The sequence below is a fragment of the Lagenorhynchus albirostris genome, chromosome 11 (assembly GCF_949774975.1).
Source record: "Lagenorhynchus albirostris chromosome 11, mLagAlb1.1, whole genome shotgun sequence".
NCBI classification, from domain to species: domain Eukaryota; kingdom Metazoa; phylum Chordata; class Mammalia; order Artiodactyla; family Delphinidae; genus Lagenorhynchus; species Lagenorhynchus albirostris.
In genome coordinates, this window is record NC_083105.1 from 4,761,341 (window position 1) to 4,783,146 (window position 21,806).

At 53.3% G+C, this 21,806-nt stretch overlaps 1 protein-coding gene across 2 annotated transcripts; it reads right to left on the reverse strand.

The window, feature by feature from the left end:
• Positions 1-6,579: 6,579 nt before the first annotated feature.
• On the reverse strand, positions 6,580-14,374 carry UPK3A (uroplakin 3A). Of its 2 annotated transcripts, XM_060165698.1 has the most exons (6): positions 14,323-14,374; positions 13,187-13,342; positions 12,032-12,311; positions 10,420-10,502; positions 8,409-8,541; positions 6,580-6,739 (listed from the first exon to the last, which is right to left on the reverse strand). In XM_060165698.1, the coding sequence occupies exons 1-6, from the start codon at positions 14,372-14,374 to the stop codon at positions 6,580-6,582; spliced, it is 864 nt and encodes a 287-aa protein (XP_060021681.1). The 2 variants fall into 2 exon arrangements, with proteins under 2 accessions (XP_060021681.1, XP_060021682.1); XM_060165699.1 differs by lacking the exons at positions 10,420-10,502; positions 12,032-12,311.
• Positions 14,375-21,806: the final 7,432 nt, after the last annotated feature.

Genomic DNA, 21,806 nt, shown 5'->3' on the forward strand with positions numbered 1-21,806 from the left:
ATGACGCGCAGCCCCCAGCCGCGACTCCCACGGAGGCCGGCCGCGGCGTTTCGGCAAAACCTTGCCCCGTGCGCCCGCCCCCGCCGCGCGAAGGTTCCGCCCCAAAACCAACGGCTCCCTAGCCGCCGGCCCCGCCCTCCGCGGAGGCCCCGCCCCATCTCCGGCGCAGGCGCGGTTGAGTGCGCGGAGGGCTCTCTCTGGGCCAAGCCTTCGTCCGCGCTCCGCCTGCAGCTGCTCACCGCGCGTTCTCAGCTTCCTCATCTGCAAAATGGGAGCGGGCGCACTTTGCAGGGATATAGAGACCATTAAGTGCAATCGGAGGCGCCTCTCTGCAGCCAGGCCCTGCATCACACTCATGCACAGCTTCTATTCTCCAACCCGAGTTGGGTCCAGACCCGGGCCAATGTCGGGTCTCCAAACACGCCCTGTTTGCCAAAGACCCTGCGGACCTAAAATCGCCAGTCCCCTCCCCCAGCCCCGCGTTCTTTTCTTTCAGAATTCTACCCGAAGTTACGTATACTTGTTGTCTCTCCCCAGCTCCCCGGGAAAGCCGGGACTTTGTCCGCCGTGTCCATCCCTGGGTACCCAGAAGCTAAAAGGGGGCTGGGCACACGTTCGGTGCCCAAATGTGAATGAGTGAGTGTCCACCCGTGCTCTTCCCTCATCAAGAAATACTCTCACCCGGAAGCTGAGAATGGGACCAGCTTGGGTTCGGATCCCGTGAGTCCCAGTGACCACACGCCCGTCCGTGTCCCAGGTTCCGCGTCTGTAAAACCTGTGACGCTAGTGCGCGCCTCCTGGGGTGGTTGAGAGAACCAAATGAGATTGCGCATAGACGGGCTCGGCACAGCGTTACGCAGCTGGTTTAGTGTCCCCTAGTGATCTTATTATTCTGGTGGCCCCCTCCTCCCATTGTCTGCCCCTGGAAGCCCTTCCCTTCCCTGAAGAAAACTTAACCGGATCAAAAGCCACTTCCTCTAGCCAGGCTTCCCGTCCTTCCTGAGTCCGCCCTCCCTGCCCTGCCTTGCCCAAGCAAGCCAGAGTTAATGGCTATTTCCTCTCTCCTCAGCACCCCCCATCCCCCCACCCCCACCCCCCGCGGGTTTTAAAGTTGGCTAACAAACCCCACCCCACCCCCAGCCTACAGGGAGCCTCCCATTCGTGAGGGAAGTCGTGCTGGTAAGTTTCAAAAGCCTGTGAACTTTTGGGGCCCCAGAGCCCCGAACACCGTGGGGGCCAGTGAGTCAGGAGTGAAGGAGGAGCAGAGGTGGGCTTCCTATGTGGTACCAGGCACTTACCTGTGTTCCTTTAGTTCTTGGAACAAGGTGAGGAAGTCGCCATCGTTATTATTCCAGATGGGGAAGCTGAGGCACATTTAACCACCACTGCCTGCAGCTCCTAATGCCCTGTACCCAGGGTCGGAACACAGTGCAATTCACTTCCTGAGCACCTGTGCTGAGTGCTGGGCACCTGTGTTACCCGAAAACCGGGTTCACCTCTTGGTGAACGTGGAGCCAAAAGACACAACTAGGGCTTCCCTGGTGGCGCAGTGGTTGAGAGTCCGCCTGCCGATGCAGGGGACGCAGGTTCATGCCCCGGTCCGGGAAGATCCCACATGCCGCGGAGTGGCTGGGCCCGTGAGCCATGGCCGCTGAGCCTGTGCGTCCGGAGCCTGTGCTCCGCAACGGGAGAGGCCACAACAGTGAGAGGCCCGCATACCGCAAAAAAAAAAAAAAAAAAAAAAGCCATGCCTGGTTCTCTTTCTCTGGGGACCCCCTAACCTATCTGCTTACACCTGGATCTGTAGGAGACAGCCCCTGCCCTCAAGGCCCCCAGGCCCCAGCGTGGACCTTGATAAATAGAACCCTGTGGGCTCGGTGCTGTCAGAGGTCAGACCCAAGGCACAGTGGGGCCCCGGGCACGGTATGCCAGGACGTTGGAGCTAGAGTAATCATTTCAGCTCCAGGCGAGGTGCAGGCTGGAAGTCTCAGCCCCTCCACCCAAAAGCTCAGCCAGGCAGCCTTACAAGGACAAAGCCAGCAGAAGGGACACCTTGGAAACAATGCCTTCCCCTCCCCTCCCCCATATCCAAGAGAGACACAGCTTCTCTCAAGCTGTGGAAAATTACTGGAAGGCACTGCCACCTGGCCGCGTTGCACACTCTCAGAGCAGATAAGGCAGTGGCGGGGCAGGTAGACACAGAGCCGACATGGTGCTGGGGTGCGGATGTACGTCACATGGTGTGGGCGCTGCAGGGTGTAGGAGTCCGCATCCCAGCCTCCACCCCATGGGTGTGAGCACGTCTCATTCAGCGGGTACTGAACCCAGGAGTGAATATGTGTATGCGTGAACCCACAAGACTCGGTTCCCTGGACAGACCCCACTCACTTCTGTGCAGAAGTTGCTCTCGTGGACATGCTTTTGTGTGCGTGTTTACACTACTGTTTATTGAGCACCTACCACGTGCCACGTGCTAAGCTCTCCATATGCATCTTACCGCACCATCAGTCGTCCTATGCGGTAGGTATTATTATTCCCCTTTAACAGACTGAAAAACAGACACTGAAGACTTACAGTAACCAGGCCAAGCTGGAGGGTAGGCAACTGCTGGGAACCGCTGCAGGACATCCCTGGCTACAGAAAGGGCATGGTGTTGGCAGAATGGAGAAAAGGGACAGAGTCACAGGCGGGGCCCCGGAAGAGGGAAAAGACATCAGGGATGAGCCGACAATCCTTCCATCCTAGAAAGGAAGTTGTTCTGTTACCACAGAAAGACCCACATCATAACACAAAGATGCCCTGCACGGGTGTAAAGGCCTGAGGTGTGCATACCTCTGGACCACACCCTACGTAGATAACACACACCACGCCCCGCACGGCTTGTGGGATTTTAGTTCCCGGCAGCAAAAGCACGGAGTTCTAACCACTGGACCGCCAGGGAATTCCCCTACCTTCCCCCACATCAATTTCCTGTAGAAACTCCTGGTGCTGCACCTATGTCTGGGCAGGCTGGCAGGTAGGAATGTGATGCCAGTGCTGGGCAGCCGGTGGGGCGTGTGTAGCTAGCAGGACGGCTTTGCTGGCAGGAGAAGGGAGGAGGGAAGCTTGGAGAAGCCTCTCTGGCCTTCCTTCTCTGCTGTTCCGTCTGACCCCACCCAAGCCCCAGCTCAGGCCTCCTCACCCCTGGCCTGGAAGTTTGCAACAAGCCACTCTGAGGTCTCGGCTCACCAATCCAGGCCCCTGCTCCCCAGCAGCCATGATAAGGCTGGGGGACCAGCATGAATACCTCCTAGGAGCTGAGGACACAGCAGGAAAATAGCCCCTGCCCTCATGGAGCTGACGGTGTAGAAGGGAAATGGGCAATAAACACATGTCACATGCCTAGGCCCATGCTCTGCAGCAAGAGAAGCCACTGCAATGAGCAGCCCACGCACTGCAAGGGAAAGTAGCTCCCGCTCGCCACAACTAGAGAAAGCCCGCACACAGCAATGAAGAGCTAATGCAGCCAAAAATAAATTAATTAATTAATTTTAAAAAACATAACCATTATTAAAATTTATAAAGAAAAAAACACGTGTCAGGGCGTGGGGAGGCTATAAAGAAAAGGGAAGGTGGGTCAGGGACAGACACCACTATGAAAATAAAAGGGCAAAACACAGCCTGGGAGTAATTTGCAAAACACGAATCTGACTAAGGACCCAATCTAAAATATACTAAGAACACATGACTCAATAATAAACGAACAACCCAGTTTTTAAAAACTGAGCAAAAGCTTTGAACACGTTTCATCAAGGAAAATATATGAACGGCAGTTCAACATTATTATGGGGAAATGCAAATCAAAACCACTACACACCACCAGAATGGCCAGCATTTAAAAGCCTGACCATACCAAGTGTTGCAGAAGATGTGGAGGAACTAGAACTCTCACACTGTGTGTGGGAATGTGAAGGCATACAACCACTACACACCTATCAGAATGGCTAAAATAAAAAATAGTGCTGTACTTCCCTGGTGGCGCAGTGGTTAAGAATCTGCCTGCCAATGCAGGGGACACGGGTTCGAGCCCTGGTCCGGGAAGATCCCACGTGCGGAGGAGCAACTAAGCCCGTGCACCACAGCTACTGAGCCTGCACTCTAGAGCCCACGAGCCACCACTACGGAAGCCCGCGCACCTAGAGCCCATGCTCTGCAACAAGAGAAGCCACCACAATGAGAAGCCCGAGCACCGCAACGAAGAGTAGCCCCCGCTCAACTAGAGAAAGCCTGCGTGCAGCAACGAAGACCCAACACAGCCAAAAATAAATTTAAAAAAAAAAAAAGGAAACATGCACTTCCCATGCAACCCAGCAATAGCACTCAGGTATTCACCCCAGAAAAATTAAAATTATGTTCATGTAAAAACTTTACATAAATGTTCATAGCAGCTGTATTCATAACAGCTAAAAACTGAAAACAGCTCAAATGTCCTTCAGTGGGAGAACAGATACACAAACTGTGGTCCATTTACATCACGGGACACTTACTCAGCAATAAAAAGGAATGCACTGTTGATACCTGCAACAACTTGGATGGGCCCCAAGGGAATTACGCTGACAGGAAAAAAAAAAATCTCAAAACGTGATATGTTGAGAAAAGTTGAGAAAAATCACCTCCTCCTCCAGGAAGCCCTCCTGGCTCTGCCAGCCCTGGTTGGGTGGGGAGGGGAATCCTACCTCTGATTCTTACAGCATTTCTAGCATTTCTGGACTGACCTGTGTGTCGAAGGACAGACCATGCTCTGTCCAGGGCTCTGCTTTGACAATTCCTCTGTGCATTTCTATTCTGACCGGATGGGTGGCTCTGAGTTTTCCCAAGCCTGGAGCTCAGGGCTTGGTTGGATTTAACTGAATGACATCACCTCGTGATTGATTAGATCTCAGAAAAAATCACCTGTTTTGGAGCAACCTTCACAAACATTCTGACTCTCTTTGCACAGATGAGGTGAGAGGAGCCCAGAGAGGGTACTTCCTTGCCCCAAGTCACACAGCATGTCTACAGTGATCAGCTCATTGATGAACCATGATTGAGATGGGAGGGAAGGTGAAGCAGCATCGGTGTGGAGGTGGAAAGCTCAGCTCTGAAGGCCCTGCCAGCTCAGTCATGGGAGGAGAGGATCCTTCAGAATCTGAGAAGTGAGCTAGAAAAATTGCTTCTGTGGGTATTTATAATTAGAAATTTCTGTGAAGCTTGAGTCCGGCCCAGAATCCATGAGCCAAGCCCAGCCTCTCCCACCCACCCCCGCCCACCAGCTTGGGTTATTCTGCAGACTGGATAGAACTGGCTGGAAGCTGGCCAAGGCTTGGCTTCTGCCTTCGAATCCAAGCTCACCCCCCAACCCCATGCTGCCCAAAGATGAAGGTCTATCCTCCTCTCCCCTGTGCTGCACAGAAGGGGCCTGAATGCCATTCCAAAGGGGCCAAAGGCCTCCTGCCTTGTCAGCTATGGCCCCCTCTGGTGCATCTGGACATGTCTCAGCATCCGTGATCTGGTGCCCTGAGAGCACCCCATCAGCCTGCTGGGGCTCTTCACAGCTGTCAGGTAGCGTCCTTTCTTTAACCAACCCTGCTCTGACAAACCTCTTCCTTTTTTTTTTGGTCACACCGCTTGGCATGTGGGATCTTAGTTCCCCAGCCAGGGATCAAACCTGTGCCCCCTGCACTGGACGCACGGAGTCTTAACCACTGGACCACTGGGGAAGTACCCTGACAAACCTCTTCTTTCAGTGATGGGAAGTGGGACTGACTTGTTTTGCACATCCCAGAAAGGAAAGCAGTCTTGCTACCTGGCTCAGAAGACAGAATTGAGTTATCTGAGCGGAGACTCACAGACCCAGGACTGGGAGAGCCCGTCTGCCCCCCAGGAGGACTTGGTGCCCCTCCCCTGTGTCCTGCAGCCTCTTTTGCCTGCCTGTGGTGGGGTCCTCAGAGAAAGCTATGAAGGGACCCAGAAGTGCATGGCCCTGAAATTAACTGTTTACATCAGCCCATTTTACAGATGAGGAAACTGAGCCCCAAAGAGAAAGAGCTGAATACAGGGTTGGTGGGGGGGACAGGACGAGCTGCCAGCAGAGCCGTACCCTGGGTCCAGATCAGCTTCTGGTACCTCACAGCCAGCAAACCCCAAAACGGCATCTAATAATCCCTAAAGCTCACACGAAGCCCTCAGGGGAGGTGCTGATTTCCCATCTTCCGGAGGAGCCTGAGACTCAGACAACCCCGGTGCCCTAACAGCCCTGATTTCCTTACCCTCTCCACCTTCGCTTTGACTGAAAATTAGCCCCCTGCCCCCACCCTCCAGAGAAACAATGCAAACCCTCAAAATGACGCCTCATTCATTCATTCAGCATCTCACTCATTCATTCTGTAAGTCTTTATTGAACTCAAAATCTTGGGAAGATTTTATTAACTGCTTTCCTGCAGTTGGACCAACCGGCCCTGTGTTCGCCTTGGTTGGGGTCAGGGTGTGAACATGGCCCCCTGCAGACCCCTGAGCAAGCCCCTTGGGGAGACTGTGGCTGCCCAGAAGCGGCATCAGGGCTCAGTCCTGGAGCTTGCTGGCATACACCTCGGCCCTGTCCAGGGGCGGCCCCCGGTTCACAGACGTGTACGAGGGCTCCGAGGTCCCCAGGGACTTGGGGACGGCCTCCTGCGTGATCTGGGAGTCGTGGGCTGTTTCCCTGTCAGCACTGCCCATGAACCTGAGGGAGGAGATGAACAGTGCCGGGGTTAGGGGCGCAGAGCAAACCCCAACCCCTCAGCTGGTCAGGGAACCTTTCTACTTAGACATTGCTTTCACAGAGGTCACCTTAGGCCTTCATTCAATAGACCAATCTTTCCAGAGCACTTACTGTGTGCCAGGCCCTGGGATAAGAAAAGTATCACTCTTTTGGAATTGTGTGAACAATTTACAGGTCTTACCGTGAGCTGGACAAATGTCCCCAAAGAGCTAAGATTGTATGGGGAGACAGACCACAGCACACAATGACCAGACAGAGTGGACGAGTCCACTGGAGGGTTTCCTGGAGGAGGGGGCAGTTAATCTGGCCTTAAAGGAGGAGAGTGGAGGCACAGAAAGGTATTCCAGGCATTTGATAGGAAGGGCTAGGGAGTGTCTGGGGAAAGAGTGGGAAGTTGTGTGCAGCTGGAGCTGGGGTGGGGATGGTAGGAGGGACGAATGGAAGAGGCAGGCTAAAGTCAGATAACAGGACCTTGGTGCTGCCCAAAGGGAGGGAAGGACATCACCACATCCCGACTGCTCCCAGGTCTGGCCAGACAGACCAGTCTCTTGGTGGCTAATCTCATCTATTATCTGTGTTTTTAACTTAAATGTCAGAGGGCAATCTGATTTCCAAGTTCACTGCCCGCTCCCTACTCCATCCTTCACCCACCCCATGTCTTTTCCTGCCTGACTAATCTCTACCTTTCCACGTAATTTCACCTACTCCAAGGAGCTTTTCCATCCACTCTCTCCACCCGCGCTGGGACAGGCAACCCCCCCCTCCCGCCCCCCATCTTTAAAGCCGCCTGGGTCTCCTGCCTCTCTTGCTGAGATGCACACTGCATGTGAGTTTTCAGTTCATCCCAGTCCTGATAAAAATTTGTTCCTGCTGTTCCTTCCTCCAGGAAGTCCACCCTGATGCTCCAGGTAGGATCTGCCCTGCCCTCTTCTGGATTCTCATGGCACCTGCACCTGCGGCTGCCTTGATTCACCCCCTGCTCCATCCTCCCAGGAGTAGTGGATTCCTGTCTTCCCACCAGGCAGCCCCATTAGCTGCTCCAGACACCCCATGGGACACCTCCAGTCCTGATCTAAATAGATGCACATCAAAGTTGGTAGTGGCGTCAGGAGACTCAGGAGCTCTGGTCCAGCTCTGTTTTACCTGGTGGTGTGACCCTGGGCCACCCTTCCCCCCTCAGGCCTCAGTTTCCCCATCTGTACTGCAAGTGAGTGAATTATAATGACAACAGAAGCTAATACCCATTTAGTACCTGGGTACTGCCCTGAGGACTCTATAGGGAATATTTTACTTAACCCTCGAAACTCCATGGGGCAGATAATATTGATTAGAATCTCCATTTTCCAGAAGAGGAAACTAAGGCGTAGAAGGATAAGATACTTGCCCAAGACGCACAGCTGTGTCAGAGCTAGGATCTGCCCACGAAGCCCCAGTGCTCAGCAACCCCCTACCCAGCTGAAGGCTTGACCTTGGACACCTCAGGACCCTGCTCCCCTCTCACTAGACCCCACCCCACCCAGGGTGGAAGGCAGCTCTCTTGCTCCCGGGCTCTCCCCACCTCAGAAGACCCTCCTGGTGGAGTGTGTCCCCAAGTCCTGTCCGCGCCTCCCCCCAGCTGGCGGGTACTCACACGAGGCTGAGGACAATGGCACCAGCAAAGCCAATAAGCAAGAAGAAGGGCAGGGAGCCCAGGATGGACGCGATGACAATCATGCCCCCGCTCCGCCGGCCCGGCCACGTGTCGATCGCCGAGTACGGAGCGACTGTGGGATGCAGGCTGCTTACTCTCCAGACGCTGCACCCCCCAGCCTCCTCCCAGGGACGCACAGGGGACCCCTGCCCTGGAAGCCTAAAATCTCAGGGATGAAGCGAGGACCCAGGTCAGTGCCTCTCCCTGGGTTTCAGGTGAAATTATCTGACTTGCTACCACATCCCACTCCCCAACTTTCTCTTGCGTGTCTGCTCTCACCCTCTTTCTTTTTTTTTTTTTTTTTGCGGTACGCGGGCCTCTCACTGTTGTGGCCTCTCCCGTTGCGGAGCACAGGCTCCGGACGCACAGGCTCAGCGGCCACGGCTCACGGGCCCAGCCGCTCCGCGGCATGTGGGATCTTCCCGGACCGGGGCACGAACCCGTGCCCCCTGCACCGGCAGGCGGACTCTCAACCACTGCGCCACCAAGAAAGCCCTCTCACCCTCTTTTAACTGTCTTTTTGCATAATTTTAAATTATGAACTGACTCAAGTCTTCCGAGACGGATGGGATACAGATTATAAACAAAATAAAGGCGGAGCAAAGGTCCCCAGGCTAACGGAGTCAGGGGACTGTGCCCTCCCTCTGCTCTGGCCAGTATCACCCTTTTGGAACTAAGTGGACCAACCATTTATAGGTCCCACTGTGAGCTGTGGCCACTTTTCATCCAGTGTCTCCTGTAAATCCCGTGAGACCCCCATTCTGCAGATTGCTCCCTGCAGCTCAGGGAGATTGAGTTCCTGTTCAAGGGCACTCAGACTCCAGCCTCAAGCCTGTAGGTCTGTCTGCCTGCCCCAAGAGAGCTGGGCCTGGCGTTTTTATCTGGATTACCCGAAGGAACCCTGCTGGAGAAGCAGAGCAAGGATTCTTCTTCCCACTTTTCAGATGGGAAAACTGAGGTCCCACCCAGCAGCGAGGCTCAGACGCTGGGCTTGAACTTGGGACTCTCGGTCCTAGGGCAGTGCTGTTTCAGTGGGACCACAAGGCATGGGCATGCCATCGGAGGGGTGAGCAGAGGGTAGGAAGGAGCCCCCAGCCACATGCATGCCTGCCCAGCTCCACCATCACTAGCCACGTGACCTCAGGCAACCTCACAGAGCCCTAACTGGCCCATAAGATGACCATGGGTGGCAGGGGAATTGTTTTTTTTGGCTGTGCCCTGCAGCTTGTGGGATCTTAGCCCCCCGACCAGGGACCGAACCCAGGACAGCTGAAGTGAAAGTGCAGAGTCTGGACTGTCAGGGAATTCCCAAGGAGTTCTAAAGTTAGGGTCACAGGTCGTCAAAATTACCATAGGAAATCTCTTCTGCCGCCCCTAAGGTTCAGCAGACATGATTAGGTGTGTATAAACCTGGGATCTGTGTTGAGAACTCAGATGGAGGCTTGAGGGGGACAGGGCAGGACCACTGGCAGATGCCTGGGCCTGCAAGGCCCCCCATTTCAGAAAAACCATAGGAGAATGGCGCTCCTGCTGCCTCCAGGGCTCATGCCCCTGTGGCTAAGATTCCTCTGGAACCGCCTCACAGAATAATGATGCTGTCCTCGTGAGGGCTCAACAAGGGGCTCGTTAGGGTCTAAATGCAGGATAAACGCTGAGCCCTTTGGAGGCAAATGCACCATCCGGGCTGGAAATGCCGGCTGACTCTGTCTTCAGTTACACCCATCCAGCCGGCCAGCCCAAACACCTGCAAATCCTCCACCTTCCTCTGTCATGACACCTGGTCCTCGAGGGAGGGAGGGAGGATGCAGTCTTGGGTTAAACTATTTTAAGATGCATTTTCCTCATAACCCAATAACCTGCCTGTATCTGGGGAGACTTTTCCAAGTGACAGCATGAGTGTGCTTCCCTGGGTTCCCTTGAGGACCACTCCCAGCTCACTTCCACCACTTACGTCGGTTGGTGCGGATGGGGTCCGACCACAGGGTCTGGTCCTGTACCAAGCCTGTGGACATATTGACCAGGACGTACTTGAATCTGGAAGGAAATGGAGCAGGGATGACTTCTCTCCATCCTGAGAGCCTCAGCCACAGGGAGGGGGAGGGACCGGGGCAGAGCTGGGACTCGTAGGAGATGGAGATCTAGGTGGCCCCAGTGAGGCGGTGGGGGGCTCTGGCAACAGGATGCTGCTGGACTTTGCATTGGCAGCACCTTTGCCCACGTGTTTCCACAGCTAAGATGCCACCTCATCCAGGAAGCCGTCGGAGCCTAGGCTCTCTCTCCGGGAGCCCCTCTGTTTCTCTGCCGTATATATTGTGCACATTGCAGATTTGCTGAGTATTGACCCATCTGTCCTTCTTGCATTTTTGCCTTCCTCTATTCCCAGCCTGGTCCTTGGTCTCACAAAAGCGACTTAAAAAAAAAAAAAAGGGATACTCTCCACGTGCAACCCCAATGCCCTGTGATAAAGGCTAACTTTATATGCAGAAAATCCCAACCAAGTGTTACAAAACATAAAGGAAGATCAGGTGACACCGTACAGAATACCCATGGCCTACTTTAGGTCTTCTTCACCCTCAGTTAAAAATGATGGATGTTCTGAGATCAAAGAAATCAACAGCCTCTAGTCTGACACTTAAAAAAAAATGAAGACCCTTAAAATCTTTGTAGCATCCAGTGTTTTGCTTAATCCCTGCTTCTCTAGGTCTGAAGCCGAGAATTCCAGAGGCTGGGATGTGTGCCCTGTGTCCCCTAGGTAGGGTGGCCTCAAGTAGGAGGGAGAGGTTTTCCCACGTTAAGACCAAGGTCAGAGGTAAGGGTTGAGGGTGGGGGAGAGGACAGCCAGGACTCAGGTCCTGCCCAGTGGCTGAGGCCAGAGGATGGCTGAGCCCTGTGAGAGGATGGAGGTAAGGGATGGCCTGGGCCCCAGATGTGGCCTAGAGGGTACAGAGACCCCAACCTAGGTGTCTCCATGGTAACAGGGGTGAGTGTAATCAAGGCTTGGCACTGGGTAAGACACCTGGCCCTGGGTCAGGGCTGAGCCCCCAGCTCGGCACAGAGAAGATGCTCAGGAAATACGCGTGAAAATGAGCCGCTGTGTGCTCCCTGCAAGCGCACCCTTTCATGGGTGGGCCACGAAAGGGCGCGCTGCAGGGAGGTGGGAGAAGTCTTTGCGCTGAGCCCCAGCCTTTCTCGAGGTGACCCCCTTCCCTCTCTGGACCACAGCTCCTTCCCTGTCAAACGAACTGCCACATGGGTGATGGGCCAGGACCAGGTGCATAACTTGTAGGGCCCAGTGTAAAAAGGAAAATGCGGCCCCTGGTTTAAAAGTGAAGAATTTCAAGATGGCAGTGGCAGAGCATTACGCCAAGAGGGGTCCTTCTGAGCGCAGGACCCTGTGCACGGTCACGAGCCCAGGAAGCCAGGAATCCCTTATGGCACCCGGGACGGTCCTGGCATGTGGTAGCCTCCGGAGAAATGTGGCTTCTCACACTTCACCGGTTCTAGGTCGCCCCACGTCGGGGCTGGGGCACACCTGTCCCTCTCCCGCAGCCGTTCACACCCACCTGTATTCCGTGGCTGCTGACAGGGGTGGGTTGCAGAGGCCCCAGAAGTTGGGGTCAGACAGGCAGGTCCCATTGGTGCCCACCCTGATCAGGTATGCGTTCAGGATCTCCGAGGCCCGGGACACATCCCTGACAGCATCCAAGCTGGGCAGGTCGCTGCAGGGGGTCAGGTCAAAGGCCGCCGCTTTGTAGGGGCCTGTCCTACCTCCCTCTGTTTGCTGGAACGTCGAGCTGAGTGGGGCCTTGGTGCTGTCCTGCACAGAGGCGTTCCTGAAGCTGGCTGTAGAGGCAGTGCCGGGAGTGAGGTTCCTGGCCACCCCAGCTTAGTCACTCACTCAGTCATTCAACAAACGTCCCTAAGCATCCTCTCTGCGCCAGTGCTGTACTGGGCCCTGGGGTCTCTTCCTTACTTGCTGGGTGATCTTGGACCACTCACTTTACCTCTCTGGACCCTCTGTGAAATGGGAGGAAAATACCTCGCAGTGCCTGCACATTGGGATTGGGCGCAGGTAGGCAGTCTTTTGCTGAAAGAATAAAATGATGACCCCACGGGAGCTGCTGTAAATGGCTGCTGGCTAGAAACGTAAGAGGTCGTCATCGGGTCCCCACTCTCAGATCCCAGGGTTGCTGCCAGTGAGCAGGTCGGGGCTGGCCCAGAGCCAGCAAGCCCGAATGCGTGGCTTCCGTCCCAAACACCGATCTTGAACTACCGCGGGAAGCCTTGGGCAGGACTTGAGCTTGAGGACCAGAGAATCTGATTTGCTCTCCAGCTCCGGGAGCTCCCATGAGTTGCTCAGCCTCTCTGAGCCCCGATTATTTGCCCCTGTGATGAGCATCCTAACAGTTAACCTTGCAGGCAGGTAGTAACTATCAGCTCTAAGGTGTGCGAAGCAGGAAGCACAATGTAAGTACTCAGTGCTGGATGCTGTCATCATTCCCCCCACTAGACTGGATGTCCCCCCAGGGCAGATGCACGTCTGGGACCGCAATCACCCAGCCCAGGGCTGGCACACAGCGGGTACCAGTGCACATCAGTGAGGTGAATGGGCGGTTTAACTGCAGGGATGGAGCACCCCTCTACCTGTCTCCTTCCCTCCTGCCCGCAGACAGCTCAAAGCCCCTTTCAGAGCAGCCCAGAGGAAGCAGGACCCTTACCCGAGTCGACCAGGACATAGAGGTACACCTCGTAGGTGCCATGGAGGGCCGCCGGGCTGTCAAACATGCAGAGAGGCTTTTCCAAGGCCACGGTGGTGAGTGTGGGGTTGCTGGTGGCGAAGGTCACACTAGCCAGCTGGGGCTGGAGGTTCACACCTGGAGGAGCAATGAGGCGAGGAGGTGACCCCCAGCAGAACTGTCCACACCCATGGGCATGCTCTGCGCGCGCGCGCGCGCGCGCACACACACACACACACACACACACACACACACACACACACACACACCTCTGCAGACACGGGCAGCATCCCCGTCCCCACCCAGCCATCCTGACTAGAACCAGGAAATCCAGCTGAACTACTTCTCTCTCGCTCCCCCCAACAGACATTCAGTCACCAAGAACCCCATTGCTCCTCCTATGCATCTCTCCACCCCGTCATCCCGGTCTGAGTCCACCCTCTTCACCTGGACCCTAGGAAACAGCCCTACCCGATCCTCTGCGCTCTATCGTGCAAATCTGACTGCGTCCCTCTCCTGCTGGGCCCCTTCCTGGCTCCCCACTGCCCTCCAACACGGTCCAGCCTCTCTGGAGGGGCAGTGAGGTCCTGAAGCTCTGGGCCTTGCCTCGTAGGTCTCCAGCCTCCCCTCCATGCACACCCCCTGACCTCATGCTCCGGTCACACCAATGGACAATGGGTGGGAGGTTCCCAGGATAGACAATGCCACCCCTCTCCTCCCTGAACTTGCCCATGCTGCCCCTTCACATGAAATATCCCTCCGTGTCCCGAGTCCAAGCATCACCATGAGTCTAGTCCAGTCCCTTCTCTGCTCTCCCACAGTCCCCTGTGTTTCTCTTGCAGCACCCAACACAGAGCCCTCGAATCCCCATCAGAAGAAGCTTATTAATCAACATTGGCTATTATTATTAATATCTGGGTCCCCAGAGCCTGCACAGGGCCTGGCACAGAGCAGGCATCTGTGCCCATTCCTGGAGGGAATAAGTTCCTATTCCTGGTGCCACTTTCCATCCAGGCTCCTCTGGGGACCCTTCAGGAGGATCAGGGTGCAGGACACGCGCCGGGACACAGCTGCCCGCCCTCCCCGGGCACAGCCCCCTCCTCTCATCCGCTGTTTACCTGAGCCAAGTCGTAGGCAGCCGAGGGCCAGCAGGACCCAGAGCGGAGGCATAGCCTGAGAGAAGCTGAGACAGGGCGGGCGGTCCAGGGGGCGAGCGTGCACCGCGCCTCTCCCGCCGCTCACCTGTCCGCCCTGGGCCCCCGGCGCGCCCCGCCCCCGCCGCAGCCAGCCAATCTTCCGCCTCCTCGCGGGATATTTGCATAAACCCCGCCCCGGGCTCCCCCGGACCGCGAGGTGCTCAGGGCACAAATCCATCCCCGCCGGACCTTCCCCGTCCCCTGACCGAAGCTCCTACTGTGTGCCGAGGCTGGAGCGGCGCTTTCAGGGTGTCTCTCGCCTAATGAGACCTTGGGGGCAAACCACGCCCTCTTTGAGACTTAGTTTCCACACTGTAAAGTGAGGACGCTGATTCCTTTATGGAATTCTATTTATGGAAACCCTACTACGTGCCACTCACTGGGCTCTTGTGAAGGTGAAACGGGTTAACGGGTGAAAGTGGTGTCATGGAAAACCTGGAAGTCCTGGGTCTGTGAGCTGTCTGAAGACCTCTGGTGTGGCCCTTCAGTTCACAGGCGCAAGGCCAAGGCCCCGGGAGGCCAGGGACTCGCCAAGGCTGCAGGTGGGCTCCGGGGCTGGTGGAGCGCAGGAGTGCTGCCCTCAGCCCAAGGCTGTTTCAAAAGGGGTGGATCAGCTTTTCAAGGCGTGCTTCCTGGGGGAGCTTTTGAGAATAGTGTTGGGGTCTTCACCTGGACCAGGTGGTTACCTCCAGCATCAGGAAGCGTGCACATCTCCCAGTACACCTTAGATTTTACATTTTAAAAATAAAAGTAAAAGGATGGGAGGGGCTTCCCTGGTGGCGCAGTGGTTGAGAGTCCGCCTGCCGATGTAGGGGACGCGGGTTCGTGCCCCGGTCCGGGAGGATCCCGCATGCCGCAGAGCGGCTGGGCCCGTGGGCCATGCCCGCTGAGCCTGCGCGTCTGGAGCCTGTGCTCCGCAGCGGGAGGGGCCACAACGGTGAGAGGCCCGCGTACCACAAACAAAACAAAATAAAACAAAACAAAAAGTAAAAGCATGGGAAAATTTTAAACTGGAGCCCAACAGTAACTAGTGAATCTGTGTATGACATTGCTGGTATAATCACTTGAAGAAAAGGACTGTACCTGAGGGACTCTGGAACAGGCTTGCCTGCCTGTGCTCCCTTGGTGGAGAATCTTCTAAGGACAAAGAGATCCTTGTCCTCACTGGTGAGGCAGTGGTGATGGTGGGAGACAGAGCAGCTGGGAAGCAACTTTGGGGCACCCTAGGACTGGTGCTGTCAGGACCCAGCTTCCCGCCATAGGATGAAGGGGATTTGGAGTGGGGGAAGGGGGAGTATTTTCAATTAGCAATATTATTATGAAAAAGTAACAAAACGACTCCCAAGCTCTGTCTATTGAGAGGATATAGAGGGGATGACAGCCTATTGCAAGGAGCTCACTTAGCACTCTTGGACCCGAAACCTCATCCGCCAGCAAACCACACCAGGGCCCCTGGAGAGATGGCGACTCCAGGGCTGGGGCACGGAAAGTCCAGAGGAGCTTAGAAAGTAAAGAAGCTCTCGAAGAACGATGGCACAGAAGGGACTTGAAAGGGCTCCCAATGGTCAGATTGGGGAAAATTTGAGCACAAAATAAATAACCAAAGTAACATATTTAGCCCATTGGATATAATTCAAATCCATGAGTCAATACTGATACTTTTAAAAAATATTTATTTATTTATTTATTTGGCTGAGCCAGGTCTTAGTTGCAACACGTGGGGTCTTCGATCTTCGTTGTGCCATGTGGGCTCTTAGTTGCGGCATGCATGTGGGATCTAGTTCCCTGACCAGGGATCGAACCCAGACCCCCAGCGTGGGAAGGACAGAATCTTAGCCACTGGACCACCAGGGAAATCCCAATACTGATACTTTAAAAAACGTTTCATGAGAGAAGGGAAAATTCTTCTTTAAAAAAGAACACCAACGAATAAATGTAGAGAGAATGACAAAACCAAAAATCACTATTTTACAACCAGCCTGGTAATAACTGATTCGAGAAGGAATCATCTCAGAAAACGTTAAAATCATAGGGTCAAATTTTTTAGGGAAAAAGATACACAGAAATCTATAGACACCAACTTACTGAAACAGTCAAATCTGATGTCACCAATAATGGGACGGACAGACCTCACGTGCTTCCCAGCATCATGGCTCTGGGAAGGGCTGAGCATCATCTATGGATTTCCTGGCCAAAAAGTCTAACCGGAATCTAATCAACAGCAAACAAGCAGACATTCAAACTGAGGGACCTTCTGCAAACCAGCTGCCTGGATGCTCTTAAAATGTTACGGTCATAAAAGGCAAAAGCAAAAACAAAACAACAAAACAAAAGGCTGAGAATTGCTGTAGGCTGAAGGAGACATAACAACTAGTGTATAAAGGCACTGAGTGACCCTTGATGAATTCTTGGGTGAAAACAAAGAATCTCTAACGAACACTGTGGTAGTTAGCATGACAAAGAGAGAAATTTGAATTACGGAATGTGTATTGGATAATGATATTGATTAGACACTGAACTTCCTGAGTGTGACCACCTTATTGTGGTTCTGTAGAGGGAGATGCACGCTGGACTATTGTGGGTGAGGCGTCAGTCGTGATATCTGAAACTCACACACGTATTTAAGGAGAGAAACAGGGAGAAAATAAGAGACAAAGCAAATGTAGCATAATGTTAACAATTGGTAAGTATGGATGTTCACTGGACTCTTCTTGAAACGTTCCTATAGATTTGACATTTTTCAAAGTAAAAGCGTTGGGAGAAAAAGATTCTATGCTCAGCCACAAACGCACGGATCGCCTCCCAGGGCCTCAGTTTCCCCTCTGTAAAATGGGGTGGGGATTTGATGGCCTCTCAGCTCTGACCTGCCAAGAGTGGAAGAACAGATCCTTATCTCCGGGGAACAGAAAATGCCCCGAGATAAGGAACTCTTGAGCAAGGGGTGGGGTTTTCCTCCAGGAATTTTTATGGACTGACATTTCTTGTCCAGCGACTGTGTGTGTGTGAACCAGAGTTTGTCAGAGGCCAGCAGAGCTGATCTTGGAGGCTCAGCCCGGAATCCCCCACAAGAGAGCGCAGGCAGGGTCTCACTGTCTTCTCCAAGACGTTGCAGTTTCTTATGAAAAGACAAACAAAAATCCTTAGCCTCTTGCCCAAATATGGAGAAAATATTTGGGGGAAAAAGTTAAAATAATAATCTACTGAAGCCCAGAAACATTCTTCAAAAAAACGTTTTGGATTTATAAACAAGTTTCCACTTCAAAGTACTGGCTTTTGTTTGCAGATTCTGAAGAAGGGAAAAGTGCAGGAGATACGAGTCGTTTTCCTGGGTGATACTCATACTGGCGTCAGTGGAGGGAAACTGGGGTGACAAAGAGGCCCTGACACCTGCCAATGCGTCCTCCCGCTTCAGCCCAAACGTCCCATGTGGACATTCCAAAAATTTGTTTTGCAAATACCAATTTTTAAAAAATGTCCTCTTTTTGATCAGGCCCATTCCAGGGCCCTGAGTCTTCCGTCTGACTTAATATTTTACTTCCAGTTTTATTGAGATATAATTGGCATAAAGCCCTGTATAAGTTTAAGGTGTACAGCATAATGATTTGACTTACGTACATCATAAAATGATTATCACAATAAGTTTAGTGAACGTCTATCATCTCACATAGACACAAAATTAAAGAATTAGGAAAACAATTTTCTTTTTAACATCTTTATTGGAGTCTAATTGCTTTACAATGCTTTGTTAGTTTCTGCTGTATAACAAAGTGAATCAGCTATATCCCCTCCCTCATATCCCCTCCCTCTTGCGTCTCCCTCTCACCCTCCCTTTCCCACCCCTCTAGGTGGTCACAAAGCACCGAGCTGATCTCCCTGTGCTATGCGGCCGCTTCCCACTAGCTATCTGTTTTACATCTGGTAGTGTATATGCGTCAATGCTACTCTCTCACTTCGTCCCAGCTTCCCCTTCCCCCTCCCCGTGTCCTCAAGTCCATTCTCTTCGTCTGTGTCTTTATTCCTGTCCTGCCCCTAGGTTCTTCAGACCTTTTTTTTTTTTAGATTCCATATATATGTGATGAGAACTCTTAGGATTTATTCTCTTAACAACTTTCATATGTAACATACAGCAGTGTTCATTATATCGATCATGTTGTACGTTACAACCCTAGTACTTATTTAACTTATAACTGGAAGTGTGGAGCTTTTGACCGAGTTCATCCAGTTCCTCCTAGCCCCCCCCCCACCTCTGGTAACTACACACCTGATCTCTTTTTCTATGAGTTTGTTTGTTTTTGAAGTATAATCAACTACAGCACTGTGTCAGTTCCATCTGACTTCAAATCTGTTTGCGTATTTCAATCCATCGGACCATCTTTCTGAACCCTGGCCTGGACTACGTGCTTGCTAGGAGGCCACAGAGCAGGAAGTTCTGTAATGGGAAAGGTTATACAAACCCAGCCCTGCACAGGCCTCCTTTGAATTTGAAACATGGAGAGTTTATAGGTTGGAAATTCTTGACCCAGAAATGTTTCTCCAAGGGCCAGAGAGGCCAGAGAGGCCTGAGCTGGTTTCCACAGCTCTTCTCTTTCGATGTCACCCCAGCGAGCCCTTGGTCTTAGTCTCGGCCACATCTGAGATGCCCTGGAAGCCAAGCTTTTAGCTGTGGTGACATTAAGTCACTTTCAAACAAAATGAAACAAAATAAAATGTGAACAAAGAAACCGCAGCCCCCAGGAGCTCACCCACCCACCGCCAGCTCCAGGTTGTTCCCAGCAGCCCTCACCTCTCTCCGCGTTCCCCAGCCTCTTCTCCCCGCGCCCCCCCCCCCACATCCTGCAGAACAGCCCCAGCAGGGCCTTGGCTCTGGTTCTTTCTCCAAAGCCTTAATTTCTTTCTCAGTGAACTGGGGGTACTCAAGGTGCCCTCTGGCAGAGCAGAGGCGTGAAGTGCGGTCGTGGGGTGAACATGACTGGGGTGCTGGGCAGTGTGGGGAGTTAGAGCCTCGAGACCTTCACCCTCCTTCTCCAGGCCATCAGAGGCCTTCCTTTCAGTGCCCGCTCAGGTAGAATCCAACCTGACTCTGCAGGTATTTATTGAATGCCTACTATGTGCTGGCCACGCCAGTCTCCCAAGTGACTCAGATCCATCTGTTCCTTTCTGGTCCTGCCCCGGCGGCCAGACACATGCTATTACTTTGCTAGGGCTGCTGTAACAAATACCACAGGCTGGCGGGGAGGAGGCGGGGCTTAAACAACAGAAACTTAGTTTCTCACGATCCTGGAGCCTAGAAGTCTGAGGTCAAGGTGTCAGCAGATCTGGCTGCTTCTGAGCCTCTCTCCTTGGCTTGCAGGTGGCCGCCTTCTCCCCGTGTCCTCAGATAGTCTCCCTCCGTGTGTCTGTATCCTAATCGCCTCTTCTTATAAGGATGCCTGTCGTATGGATTAGGGACCATCCTAATGACCTCATTTCACCTTATCACCTCTTTAAAGACCCTGTCTCCAAATACAGTCACATTCTGAAGTACTGGGGGTTGGGACTCCAGCATTCACCCATGACACACATACTTGGCCCTGTCTATGCCTTCCTGCCTGGACGAATAACATGATAACAACAATTGCCCTTATGTGTCGAGGACGTTAACTCATTTATCACATCCAGTCCGAGAGGCAGGTATGATTCTTACCTCCATTTTACAGATGAGGAAACTGAGGCTCAAAGAGGTTGAGCCTGTTAGACTGTAAGCTCTGTGGAGGCAGGAACCTTGTCTTTAACCCCAGCACAGCGCCTGACGCTGTTATGCAGGACAGACAGATATGCCCAGTGTCCCCCAGGTAGGAAGTAGGGAGAGGATTTGAAACCCATGTCATGGGACCCCATCATCCATGCCCTAACCACTGCACAGACCTGCCTCTTCCTTAGTCTCCTCTCCCCCAGAAACCAGAGTGGCATTTCTAAAATGCAAATCTGGGCATCACTTCCTCATGTAAAACCCTTCAGGGGCCCTGACCGTCCTCAGGATAAAGTCCAAGCTTCTTACCCCGGCATCCAAGGCCTCACACGGCTGGCTAGCTCCCGCTAACCTCTCCGCCTTCCCTCTCTCCCCCAGCTCGGGGCATGAGCCCCCCTGAACATTGGCATGTCCCCAAGCTCACCACGCTCTCTCTTGCCCTCTGTTGCTCCACAGATGCGGCCTTTTGCAGCGTCCCCCAGCTTTGATATCAACAACTGATGTTTTCTCAAGACTGATTTTGACTGCTGCCCTCAGACAGCTGCCCAAGGCCTTTTTGCACATGTTGTGCCCACTCCTTGGAGTGCCTGTGCTCCACACTCTTCCATGGAAGCCACCTGTCCTCCAAGGCCCGGCCCAAATCCCTCTTCCTCCAGGAAGGCTTCCTTGCATGGCTCTCCACACATGCCATGGCTACTATGATGACATCATGCCGGCAATGTGTCTTGCTTCCTCAAACCCCAGAGTAAGAGCCCATCCCGTGCTGTGATAGAATCTTCTTTGTTACAGTGACTCCCATGCCCTGCACGGGGCACATGTCCAGCAGTGTTTGATGAATGAATAAGTGAAAGAATTTTTATTTATATTATTATTATTTTTTAATTAATTGATTTATTTGGCTGCGTTGGGTCCTAGTTGCGGCACACGGGATCTTGGTTGTGGCATGAAGGATCTTTCCTTGTGGCACACAGGCTTCTCTCTAGTTGTGGTGCATGGGCTCCAGAGTGCACGGGCTCAGTAGGCGGCGTGTGGGATCTTAGTTCCCCTGACCAGGGATCGAACCCGTGTCCCCTGCACTGGAAGGCGGATTCTTAACCACTGGACCACCAGTCCAGTGGTTGCTTTTTCTTTTTCTTTTAGTTGTGGCTCACGGGCTCTAGAGCGCAGGCTCAGTTGTTGTGATGCACTGGCTTAGTTGCTCCACGGCATGTGGGATCCTCCCAGACCGGGGCTCAAACCCATGTCCCCTGCACCAGCAGGCGGATTCTCAACCACTGCGCCACCAGGGAGGCGCCACCGTGGAAGAATTTTGCTGTACAGGAGAGACTGGCACAACATTGTAACTGAACTATACTTCAATTAAAAAACAAAGATAGACTTCCCTGGTGGCATGGTGGTTAAGACCCTGCCGCAACTACTGAGCCCACATGCCACAACTACTGAAGCCCGCATGCCTAGAGCCCGCGTACCTAGAGCCTGCGCTCCGCAACAAGAGAAGCCACCACAATGAGAAACCCATGCACCGCAACGAAGAGTAGCCCCCGCTGGCCGCAACTAGAGAAAGCCCGTGCGCAGCAACGAAGACGCAATGCAGCCAGAAATTAAAAAAAAAAAAAAGGAAAGAATAACAGCAGTAGGGAGGGTGTGGGGAAACCAGCACTTTCAATTATCCTTATAA

Excerpts from the sequence above, each read along its gene's own strand:
- UPK3A (XM_060165698.1), bottom strand. The coding sequence starts at position 14,374 with ATGCCTCCGCTCTGGGTCCTGCTGGCCCTCGGCTGCCTACGACTTGGC. Across the intron at positions 10,503-12,031 it reads TCAGCAGCCACGGAATACAG|ATTCAAGTACGTCCTGGTCA; the intron begins GTGGGTGTGAAC and ends ATTTCCTTCCAG. Across the intron at positions 6,740-8,408 it reads GCCATTGTCCTCAGCCTCGT|GTTCATGGGCAGTGCTGACA; the intron begins GTGAGTACCCGC and ends CTCCTCCCTCAG.